The 13231-nt window shown below is 42.0% G+C and overlaps 1 protein-coding gene across 1 annotated transcript in view; it reads right to left on the bottom strand.

Annotated features, from left to right (window-relative positions):
* Window positions 1-2085: 2085 nt before the first annotated feature.
* Window positions 2086-13231, bottom strand: part of LOC124616365 (wiskott-Aldrich syndrome protein homolog 1-like) — a 145568-nt gene continuing 134422 nt past the window's right edge. Inside the window, exon 3 of the mRNA XM_047144675.1 lies at window positions 2086-2268. Coding sequence (XP_047000631.1) covers window positions 2086-2268 — 183 coding nt within the window. The remainder of the gene's footprint in view (window positions 2269-13231) is intronic.

The following is a 13231-nucleotide window of genomic DNA, read 5'->3' as shown; positions in this document are numbered from 1 at the left end:
AGATTACGTTTGCGCTCGCTGTGCAGAGTAAAGCCCGTGCAGAGTCGTTCGCAGCGCCACCACCTATAACACGTGGTAAGTTACGAGAAGTATTCCTCTGCGGTCTTCCTTTATTAAGTGTACTCTTCCACGCATTGCTAATTGCATAACCGGTGTCTCTGCTGAGGTAAACGCACAGGCTAATTTCCACTATTTCGCTAATCACAGAGTCCCAATAGTTCGAAGCGTAAGCTGGAATTCACGTATGGACAAATATATTCTTGTGTTCATTTACTAAATTGTGATCGACATCGGTGACCTCTCACCCCTTGGAGTCTACGTGCCTATAGCTTTTGAGCAACACAACTCACTACCTGTACTTTACGAAATATCGGTGCCTGTGTTATTAACAGGGACCATGCATCGTACTCTTTAAACAGAGTCTCCAGTCTCTGATATTTCGCCAGTACCAGGCCCTAGACTCTCAATGAATATGTCGTTCCTGGACGGAAAGATACGTAACATACCAGTGCAGTTTATGATACTTGGACGACGACATATGGAAACTTGGGTGTGTCCGTGATACATGCCCCCCCCCCCCCCCCGCCTCCATGGCCGAAGCGATAAGGTGACCGCTCGTGTAAAGCGTGAAACCCGATTTCGAGTACCGATCCGGCCCAAATTTTCGTTTCGTAATTCCAACATACAGCCGATCGTGGTTCACATTCGCAATAGCGAATACGTTTCCTGCATAACTGTACTTTATTTCGCAAAAAAATTATATTTTTTAAACGACTTGAAAAGAAATACATGTATTTTAAATTTATAAAAATTCTGACAGCCATCTCTCGCCAGTTTTGGGCGTGGGGTATGAAATAACAGTAAAGGAAAAAGTAATTGAACTAGTTAGAATTTTTAAATACCACGGGTATCCGGTCCGATAACTGAATTGGCAATCACGATAGCTCATCGTGTTCTGTCAGCAAGCTGGTTGGCCTATGTAATAAAAAACCGAGTCGAAGGATCAACAAACGAACTTGACTGAATGTTATGTGACGTCCGCCACGACCAAACACAACGATCGACAACGAACAAAATGAAATTAAAAAAAAAAAAAATGGTCAGTGTGACGGACTGCCGTCCTAAGGGGCCCGGGTAAGGGATTTTCTCCGCTCAGGGACTGGGTGTTGTGTTGTCTTCATCATCATTTCAGCCCCATCCGGCGCGCAGGTCACCCAATGTGACGTCGAATGTAATAAGACCTGCACCAAGGTGGCCGGATCTGCCAAACGCTCATTTCCATGTTTTTCAATTCCACGGGTGATATTTCCCAGTCGGTTGATCTGGAGCTAAAACTTGCCAGATTCAAATATTTGTGTGGAACAATACAACGTAAAAGAAAAAGAAAACAAAAGAAGATAATTAAATTTCACAAAGTAACAGCGTTGCCTTTGTCACTACTGGACCATAGAAGAAACGCCAATATTGGACAAGAACTAATTGTACACATTAACTGAAAAATACAGACTGAAGTGGAAAGAGCATATTCAACGTATGTCTAATAATAGGACCCAACAGGAAAAATGTCGTACGCCCCTTAAACAGCTAACGTGTACAATTCTGAGGCTGAATATGTCAAACGCCTTGTCCTTGAGGACGATGATGATGTTGATCAAAAAGCAGCACTGATTTGTGAAAATGTCAATACTTACGGTGACATTAATGTTCCGGTCCGCAGTTGTCCGTATGGACTGTCAAACGCAACTGCTGCCGCACTCACAATGAAGATTGTAAATCCCTGTCACTTTTAGGTCGATATTGTCTTTAAAAGGTAGCAAAATTTATTTCAAGACCAACCTATTGTTTTTTTTCGTAAAATAAACAATTTCTTTAGCCGTGTCACTGAAGATACAGGCTTTACATTTCGTTGTGCTAAGTGAATGCAACATACATCTCGAAGAAGAATGATTTATCAACTCGAAACTTCATTTTATCTGCAATCGAAATTAAAGAACTGGCAACAGCAAGTTTGAAGACACAATTTTTCCAATTTCGTTGGCGCACTTCAACGCATTGAATACACGATGAGAGCGTCCCTTCAGACATTCAGAGAGCTAAGAAGTATGGTCTTTCTGGATCTGCGGGGGTGGAGCGCCGTTTAGTTTTGGCGCCGGTGCCTCGGAGCGCAAGACCAGCGAGGCACCTGCAGGCTGCAGCTACCTTGCCAGCAGCAACAGGTGGGGCGACCAGCTGACTGCAGAGGAGAGCTTCCGCTCCGAGCGGCCGCCGCTTTCCCGCACACAATGAATGCGCCGCTAAATCAACAAACGGTGTGAAAGTCTGTTTATATCTGGCTGCACCCCTACCACAATAAATTACTGTACCTGTCTTTATTTGTAATTTCGATCTCGTCGGAAACGTGATACTTGTGTCTTGGGCTGCTAACAGGATCATTATTACCTTTCTGCCTTCTTTGTAGGGTTGAAAATAATAGTCCATGTTGCACGACGCCGGCCGCGGTGGTCTCGCGGTTAAGGCGCTCAGTCCGGAACCGCGCGACTGCTACGGTAACAGGTTCGAATCCTGCCTCGGGCATGGATGTGTGTGATGTCATTAGGTTAGTTAGGTTTAAGTAGTTCTAAGTTCTAGGGGACTGATGACCACAGAAGTTAAGTCCCATAGTGCTCAGAGCCATTTGAACCATTTTTTTGTTGCACGACGGTGTACTAACGTTTAATCGAAAGCGACCGGTGATTTGCCCCGTCGGTCCAAAACGTTCCGAGACTGGATTAATAAAGGAATAGAGAAAAGTTAAGATGGTGGTTTTAGCGTTACAGGTCCCGGCCGTTTCTACCGTTAGGCAAGACTAAGCGGCCGCCTAGGGCACCGAAATTTTAGGGGCGGCGAAGGACAGGAAAAAATTAATTTCAAATCAAACAGGGAAAAATTAAGCAGATCAGGATAAAAAATAAGATAGAGGAAAAATTAAAACACCGAATTTTTTTCAATAATGTACGGAACAGTATGTTAGTAAGTCCTTACTTACTTTGACGAAAGTAAACAAATTGCCTCTACCAACCTCAAAACTAAAGCAGCCACTACTGAGTACGAAACGGAAACAAACGTGACATTAATTCATTTATTTAAAGCGCTGGAGCGGGCACGTGCACTGGTTTACAGTCATGTTTCGACTTGATACCACACCTCCGTCAGCCCCTCTGTTTGCCTCTGCAGATAATTTGTCATGCGTCAGTTGAACTGAGGACTGCCCCCAGAAACTGAGGATGTCTGGTCACTTTAGATTAATGATTAAAAGTATAATATTAGATCTGCATTGTTGCACCGTTGTATGTTGGGGTTGGAGGGGAGAGTGAGGCGGTGGGATACTCGAAAGACCGATAGTAATAAAAAAGAGGTGGTGTCAATTTTCAGTTCTCGACTAGGGTGGCAATACGCCTAGCAACGGCCCTGCGTTAGGTCTTGTACATACGGGGTGTTCAAAAAGTCTCTCAGCTGTGCCGTATGATAGCCGCGCGTGCCGTATGCCGCAATGAATATATCGAAATGAAACTGGTGAAATACAATTTATGAGTTTCTTGAATGTTCATTTTTACTTACAAATTTTCGCATTAAATGTTGAAAGTGTCCCCTCTGTTGTTGAATACACAATTCAATTCGTCTGATCATGTTTCCAAACACAAGCTGTAACATTTCTTCTGTAACAGAAGGCCGGCCGGGGTGGCCGAGCGGTTCTAGCCGCTACAGTCTGGAACCGCGCGGCCGCTACGGTCGCAGGTTCGAATCCTGCCTCGAGCATGGATGTGTGTGATGTCCTTAGGTTAGTTAGGTTTAAGTAGTTCTGAGTTCTAGGGAACTGATGACCTCAGAAGTTAAGTCCCATAGTGCTCAGAGCCATTTGTAACAGAAGCAGAGAAAGTAAATGTTGCAGTTTTCAATTCATAGATGGATTTTGGACGGTTGTTATAGACAGTTGCTTTCTCTGCGCCCCAGAAAAAAAAGTCAGGTGGTGTTAGGTCAGGCGATCGCTGAGGCCGAAGTCCCTGTGAAATTAAGCGATTACCAAAAACATCAGCAAGAAGTGACATTGAAACGCGAACTGTATGCGCAGTTGAATCATCTGTTGAAAATAACGGTTCAGTATTTCACTTAACACAAGTTCTCCTATGAACGAGTACAGAATATCGCTGCAATATCGTTGTGCGTTTATTGTCTCGTTGAAAAACCCAGGCAGGTGAAAAATCATATGGCATGCGCGGCTAACAAGCATAAGGCACTGCGGAGAAACTTTTCGAACACCCCGTAGTTTTCGCCCATTGAGTACAACGTACAGAACGTTCCCACAGCCACGTGAAACTGTCAGAGAAGTACTTCGTTGGGATCCTATTCAGTTCGCCCGTCACATTGGCTCGAATGTCACTTACGTCTTGAGAGCGTTGATCCTACATATGAATTTCTGCACTTTGTCGTCTTGTGGTAGCTTCGTATCGATAACACCAAATGTCATCATCCTTGACGATCTTTTTCAGAAAAGAATTGCCGTCGGTTTGCTTTTCAATCAAATCTCGGCAGGTGTCCAAGCATCGTTGTGTTTGCTCGCCAGTCATGGTGTGGGGGGAAAAACTGTCACACAATTTTCCCTTCTTTTTTATGGTGAAGGTCTTGATCACTTGATTTAGAGATGCTGAACCTTTGCGATTTGTGACATAACGGTGTCGTCACACTATGGGCGCACGCCCACTACTCAATGCCTGTTTCCAGCTAACTGACTGAATGGGCATCTGTTGTTTGCAGTTGTTAGGTCGGTCTGTCCCTGTAGTTACTGCATCGACGTCGCTTATGTGACAGGATTTATGCTTTCAATTTTCATATCCACGTATGATTTCTAAATCAGACGACACCACTTATCTAATGTTTAAGTTTTCATATAAGGCGTGTTAGGTGTGTAAGTGCAGATATTTTGATTGGTGATTGAGGACAGTGTACTGAATAATATTACATCAATATTTGCTTAATTTTCAGATTAATGATTATAGCTATTAAAAGTAGAATGTTTTTAAGTTAGTACCTCTAAGCACAAGTGGCAAGAGCAAGCCATTAACGTTTATTTTCCCTTGGGCAACAGATCAGGTGTTGAAGTGTGGAGGCGTGCACGAAAAACGGTCAGTCTATACAGACAGGCATACTCCATCCAGTGGTGCATTTACGACGGCGCAGGAAACTTTAGGAAATAAATTATGTGACATGTCTACAGGAAGACCGTTACACGCTGAGAAAAAACAACTAACACACCGAAGAGAGTACATATTAAGTTACTAATGATAACATTATCTGCACCTATGACCATAACACCCTGTATTTCACTACGATACAGTAAATGGTACGTTTTATTAGCGATTGCTTCGTAATTACCGGCCCCCATAGCCGAGGTCGCCAAGGCATGCCCATGCGAAGAAGCTCGATTAGCAGATGGCCGGTTCGAATCCTGGTCATGTAAGCAATTTGGGTGACGAGGGGAGAGTTGATTGCGTAACGCTTCTGATGAGCAGACTCTGCGTCAATATCCTGGACTGAATTCGAAACCTGTCCATCGTGTCTCATGGAATGAAGGCATATGCCACTGCTGATGGTGATCGGTTCGTCAGACGGAGACGTTAAGCTCTGCTGCCCCCTTTGTGCTTTTATAGACAAGTGGGCTCTGCACCGGTACCAGGTTTCATCTTCTCCCTTCTCTCATCGCTATGCAAAAAAAAACACGACAAAGCGCTGTACAAACACCTAACCGCCCCCCTTCTAACAGCCGTGTACCGCAAGTCTCTAGAGGAACGGAGGGTTCCAAATGATTGGAAAAGAGCACAGATAGTCCCAGTCTTCAAGAAGGGTCGTCGAGCAGATGCGCAAAACTATAGGCCTATATCTCTTACGTCGACCTCTTGTAGAATTTTAGAACATGTTTTTTGCTCGCGTATCATGTCATTTCTGGAAACCCAGAATCTACTATGTAGGAATCAACATGGATTCCGGAAACAGCGATCGTGTGAGACCCAACTCGCCTTATTTGTTCATGAGACCCAGAAAATATTAGATACAGGCTCCCAGGTAGATGCTATTTTTCTTGACTTCCGGAAGGCGTTCGATACAGTTCCGCACTGTCGCCTGATAAACAAAGTAAGAGCCTACGGAATATCAGACCAGCTGTGTGGCTGGATTGAAGAGTTTTTAGCAAACAGAACACAGCATGTTGTTATCAATGGAGAGACGTCTACAGACGTTAAAGTAACCTCTGGCGTGCCACAGGGGAGTGTTATGGGACCATTGCTTTTCACAATATATATAAATGACCTAGTAGATAGTGTCGGAAGTTCCATGCGGCTTTTCGCGGATGATGCTGTAGTATACAGAGAAGTTGCTGCATTAGAAAATTGTAGCGAAATACAGGAAGATCTGCAGCGGATAGGCACTTGGTGCAGGGAGTGGCAACTGACCCTTAACATAGACAAATGTAATGTATTGCGAATACATAGAAAGAAGGATCCTTTATTGTATGATTATATGATAGCGGAACAAACACTGGTAGCAGTTACTTCTGTAAAATATCTGGGAGTATGCGTACGGAACGATTTGAAGTGGAATGATCATATAAAACTAATTGTTGGTAAGGCGGGTACCAGGTTGAGATTCATTGGGAGAGTGCTTAGAAAATGTAGTCCATCAACAAAGGAGGTGGCTTACAAAACACTCGTTCGACCTATACTTGAGTATTGCTCATCAGTGTGGGATCCGTACCAGGTCGGGTTGACGGAGGAGATAGAGAAGATCCAAAGAAGAGCGGCGCGTTTCGTCACTGGGTTATTTGGTAACCGTGATAGCGTTACAGAGATGTTTAATAAACTCAAGTGGCAGACTCTGCAGGAGAGGCGCTCTGCATCGCGGTGTAGCTTGCTCGCCAGGTTTCGAGAGGGTGCGTTTCTGGATGAGGTATCGAATATATTGCTTCGCCCTACTTACACCTCCCGAGGAGATCACGAATGTAAAATTAGAGAGATTAGAGCGCGCACGGAGGCTTTCAGACAGTCGTTCTTCCCGCGAACCATACGCGACTGGAACAGGAAAGGTAGGTAATGACAGTGGCACGTAAAGTGCCCTCCGCCACACACCGTTGGGTGGCTTGCGGAGTATCAATGTAGATGTAGATGTAGATGAACCGCATAGTGTCACCGACACTCTGAAAATAGCTTACGAGATAACTGAAATTTACTGCTTGGGAGAAGGACCATTGCATGCAGAGGAAGACAACCTTTTCCTACTAGGTGGCTCAACCAACCATAGTCCAGCGATGACATGATTATTTTTTTAATTCGTAATTTAACTAAGAGTTTTATAGTGACATAATAGATTTTTAACGGTCGTTATCAGTAATTTTAAGCAACTAGACAATAAATAAACAATTTCCTATAATTTTCGACCTTCAACACATTATTTCATGGAGCTACATACATATTTTAAATATCTGTGAAAGACGCCAGTAATACACCGAAGATCTTTCCCTTAATATTATCGTCATTAGTAACTTCTCAACCAGGTTCTTGCTTAGTAGCTACTCTTAGTACTCTCGTCCGTTTCAAGGTATAGTGATCGCTGTCTGGTAAGAGGTTGTGAGGTTTTTATGGACTCAAGGCCGGAGTATCAGTAAAGTTGTATTTTATCTGAGACAACGCCATTCCCGCTGCAGGTCTAATCGACTTATGGACGTCAAATGCCCACTGTCAATGACGCTTCACTCTGATAAGTGGACTATATACTTTTCTTCATATAACAAAGAGTTTTTCTGCATCGAAAATATGGTTGCAAATTGGCGTCAAGTTCACATGGATAACTTTGATACGGAATTATATTCGAAATTACCCACAAAACGTCAGTGTATCTAATGCGAATATACTATGATAATTCCTCCCTTCCCTCAGATCCAAATAAGTTATTACAGAGGGGCGTCAGAGGCTCATGAAAATTCTAATGTCTTTGTAAGGCATTCATCCTCTGCCACAATCCTCAATGGATGGCAGTATGACAGTAGTACCTCGTTGTAATCGCCCCGAGGGGTAGAACTGAGTTCCTGAAACCCCCTATCTAGTTCTGTAGGTTAGAATTCCGGGTATCACATCCTGCAGCCATTTAGGCGATTGAGCCCTAGTTTACGACTTATCATCAAAACAAAATTTAAGTACTTCTTGTCATTGACTAGTTCCATGGAATAAATGTAATTTGAAAATGGCGTCGGTGCGTAGCGCTTAAGCTATGTGGCTGATATGCTTGAAGTTGAAGATTCGAATCCCGTCGGGTGCAACCTAGTTTTTTTCCTAGTCTTTATGGATATTACTGCGACCGTTGTTTCCTATCAGTTAATCAGTTCAAATATAGTATCTTTCATTTCTAATCCTTTGTCGCGTGTTTTTAAATATTATATGAATTTTTTCCTTTTTTCTCATTTTTTACTTCCTCTCATTCGTCTTCCATTTGTAATCTTTATCCATGAGATTTTTAAACAGTTTTATGACTCTACTTCCGTTTAATTTCTTCTACTTCCGTTGTTTATGAAGCTTGTTCCGTTCAGTTCTAAATCTGCCTTATTTTGTCCACGGTAAGAGACGAATTACAGTTTTAAAAGTTTGTATGATGATTACCATCCAAAAAATTTACATACTGTAACGAAATTTTTGAAATTTTTGACACGATTGCAAGCCGCTATAAATTATGCATCTGTTGTTTATTATCTTATGGATCAGTATTTTTAGTTACTTAAATAACACGACAGATAAAAATAATTAAAATGACATGGACATAGATTTTAAATGAAAAAAATGAATAAAATTAAGTACAAAATGAGAGCAAAGGAGAAAGTTAATACAGTGATTATAAAGGCAAGGCAAAAGATTAAAAATGAAACAAATTATAATTAAATCAAATAATGTATGTCAAATAACGATCGCATTGATTTCGATAAGGACAAAGTAGATTACAGCCAACAGAACTCGAACCCAAAATTTTCAGAGCATCATCTGCATGAGTTAAAGGCGCCGCTTGGAAATTAATGATAATTTTAAGGGTCTAGTCAATCATAAAAAGAATGAATATTTTGTTTTGACGGTTACTCGCAAACGAGGGCCTACTCGTGCGAATGGCTGCAGGATGTGACACCCTGAACCCTAACCTACACCACTGGACAGGTGATTCCAAAAAGTCAGTCCCATAACCGAGGATCTCTCCTTGCGAGCTGCTAGATTTCTTCCAGTTGTTTCTGAGTGTACCACGTTCAGTCCTCACACCAAGAAAGAACTTCTAGCGGCCCTGGGGCATTCAACTCTGTTCCGCCCTGTGAGAGACACACTGACCGCTCTTATAACTTAACGGGGATGTAAATATTTAGTCCCAAGTCAATATATTTGGACGACAGCTACTTTATTGTGTGCCATATACAGCGCTAGTGTGATATGGATAAGTGTGGTTACTAAAACATACGCTGGTAAGATGTACAGTGGATTTAAGAACACTTTTAGTATCCTTATTACTACCAGTTCTGCTAATTTATTTAGCGACATCATATGCCTTCCTTACATTTATCAACAACTTTCTCTTCAGCAGAGCTCAGTACACACACACACACACACACACACACACACACACACACACACACACACACACACTAGCCTCCCGCAAAGAGACGTTACTGTACCGCAAGTATGTCTTATTGCAGTAAGGACCTCAAATCAGAACATGTCTATGTACGTAGCGAACATAAACATAAATGGTTCCTTTAGGAGATTTGTTTTGGACCGACTTCCTTGTTTGTGCCCAGCTCTCATTGGATTTTAATCTCATAAACCCAATCGTAACCTCTCTGTCTCACAGTAGATACAAGGTTTCTGCAACTGTCAGCTGGAAAACGCCTTTGTACATTCAATGGTTCTTTGCTGAATTTTTGGTGTGTTCGTACGTCTACAAGCGTAAATGTAGTCTGCGGTTTGCCAGTTAAATGAGACGTAAGTCGCGTAAATGTTTTGGTACTATTCACAAAACATATTCTCTGGATCCAATGGAGCGTCAAGTCACATAGTGGTTTTGGTACTATTCAAAAAACGTCTTCACTGGCTCTATTGCAGCGTAAGCGACCTACAGATGTAGTAATTTTTTAAATCATATTAATAAACGTGACGCATATTTAACTTGTGCACAACCCGAAGATCATAAAACTGTATTCGAAGGAAGTTTTCGGTATAAACAGAAATGAATAATCGCAATTCAAGTTTCAGGTGAATGGAAATGGCTATGCGAAAGTCATTTTGAAAACATCACTAATTTCCTTATGAAGCACTGTACCATTCTTATGGTGTATTGCAAACGAACAACACAAGAACAACAACAACAATAACAACAAGAACTGTCTGCTCGATCCGAATAGAAGCTGCAATAGAGGGTACAAACCAAGATGCTACCGCCGTGATAAAACCTACATGTTCACATAGACCGCTAAGGAGTTCAATAATGCAGCATCTGAAACTATTTACTGGTAATAGTCTGTAATTTCATCAGTTTAAGGTGTCTAATACGACAAGTAAAGCATTCACTTCGAAAAGGCCACGAAATAAAACACTACGCAATCACTTGAGACAGAAATGCCTTAAAGCAGGTGTCTCACTCGGAGCCGTATAAGTCTATCGAAGTGAGGAAACTAGGCTAAGATCGGCGGTGTCGACTTTGAGGCCAATGGAGAGGACGCACAATTATAATGGGCAACGAAGCAGAAGGGAATCGATCACGACTTAATTAAACGAACCGTCCCAGTATCCGCCCGAGCGTAAGTTAAGGAATACCTAAATCTAGGTCGGTGCTTTGAACCCCACTTCTTTCTGATGAAAGCCCACACTCTGTCAGTGCAATACGTTATTCAGCACGTCTTTCGATTTTACTAAACATTCATCTTCGTCTTGTCTAGGATACACTGTTACCACGCAAGTAGCAAGAACTGAGAAATGCACCCAATTTGCCCAATATGGCTGGCTCTGAGCACTATGGGACTTAACATCTGAGGTCATCAGTCCCCTAGAACTTAGAAATACTTAAACCTAATTAACCTAAGAACATCACACACATCCATACCCGAGGCAGAATTCGAACCTGCGACCGTAGCGGTCGCGCGGTTCCAGCCTGAAGCGTCTAGAACCGCTCGGCCACATCGGCCGGCTTTGCCCAATAATTAATGGTTATTTTCACTTAGTTTATCTATCATACCTCAGGAGCAGTTAATCGATTAGTCATGTAAACGAAAGTCTTTCATACATCTTTATTATACTGTACTGTCTGAAGCCGCATGAAGACTGCATGTTTTGTATATGTTTGTTGTCATAAATTGTAGATAAGACAATATAACAAAAATATGTCTAGTGGAATGTAATGAAGCTCATGAAAATAATGTATTTTCTTTATTAAACGAGATCCGCGCTACTAATTAATATGTGTAAGAAACCAACCGAACTAAATTACGGCGATGTACAGCGCCCAGTGACGTTGGCACGCAGGAAATGTGCCAAGGCTTTGGTCAGTGCGAGATATGAAGATTGCAAATCGGCAAACGAACAACTTTCCAAACGGCTCTGATTGCAGACGACTTACGCGCTCATGTAAGAGTTCCACTTTACGGCCATTTCTGCGAAGCACAAGGAACCTTCTGGAGAGAGATACCTTAAAGATGGCATAATAACTCTAATAGTCGATCCGGTGAAGGTGTTCTACCCTCCATAAGGACCGAGGCGGGCGTGAATTTCGGTGACTGTTGCTGGCCGTCTGCGAGACACCATTAAGTATTGGGAGCGGTGAAAGTGGCGTTCAATTTCTTGTGCCTCTATTTTTGTTTGCTGGCGGCAACAACAGCGGCGTCACAACGTTCGCGAGGGGCGAACTCCACTGGCCAGATATGTATTGTCTGGATTATTATACTGTATACATATGGGGCCATGCGTTATTAAGAAATAAAAACCATTCAGATGCAATGCCGTACTCTAAATCTGCTGGGTATTTGGTCATTTAATGAATAATTACTTTCCAGTTGGTACTGCAAACAAGTGTAAAGACGGGCCAGTGATGTAATTGGATTAGATTTCAACAGAACTTACATACATTGGAGTTAAAGAAAGGGGAAAAGATAACAACAAACCGTAACGCCATCTTTTTCCAAAGTGATACACGGAATAGAAAGGTAGTATTTGTCACTCACATTATATGAGAAATAATCAAGATCATTGTTGTTCTTGCTTTTTGTTTTAACTGACGTTTCAGAAGAGGTTAATTACTGAACTGAAGTTAATTATTATAGGCAAGATCACGTCATGCTGCTGTTAGCCGTTCAATGTTTAGAAAGGTGCATAGATAATGACATGCAGCTGATCACTATACAGTGTGTCCCAGGAGGAACGACCAAAATTCAGAGATATTACAGGAACGATCATCCGAATCAAAAACGTCTAGTAAACATGAGCGATGAGTATTTTTTCCAGTAGAAACGTGTTTCGCTGTAGTGAAAATGAACAGGTGTTCATAGCTCTAAAGGTACGCGCTTTAGAGCCCTTGTTTACTTTTTTCTTATTTTGGTCGATACTCTCACCTCGCAATCTATGTAAGACAGAACGTTTGCAGCAGAAGAGATCTGTCTCAAGGTATCAAAGATGAAGAACTGTTATAGCTCGTTCGGTACCCATTTCATAGCCCATGTTTACTGTACTTTTTTGCTCGAATGACTCTTCCTTTTGTATCCATGAATATTGACCGCTGTTCCTAGGTCACTTCGTATTTTTACAGTCGATGTACGTCGAAGGCTATGAACAACAGACACACAGAATAAATCCTATCAGTTCCGCGTTATGTGGCTCAAACATGCAGTCAGGGTTTCCTTTGTTATTGAGTCTGACATGGGTTTCATGTCTTTAGAAAATCCGTCGGTAAAATTTCAAGAAAGCACTAGTCTTCTATTCGTACAATTATAGTGAAGTGTGCTCGCCCGCCGAATTGACTTAACATAGTTCAGACGCTATTAACTAATCAAGAGCTAAATAATTCCGCCACAGATTATATCAGGTATAAAAGGAGGTCCTAATATATCACTAAATAAGACTTTTAGAAGTTGATCCGTGATGGTTTCTTCAGTTCAAATATTTGTCTCCTTCAGCTAAGTAATTAGTACAAA

This window comes from Schistocerca americana, chromosome 5 (genome assembly GCF_021461395.2).
Source record: "Schistocerca americana isolate TAMUIC-IGC-003095 chromosome 5, iqSchAmer2.1, whole genome shotgun sequence".
Taxonomy (NCBI): Eukaryota; Metazoa; Arthropoda; class Insecta; order Orthoptera; family Acrididae; genus Schistocerca; species Schistocerca americana.
Note: the sequence above shows the minus strand (reverse complement) of the source record. Positions and strands in the feature narration are given on the sequence as shown.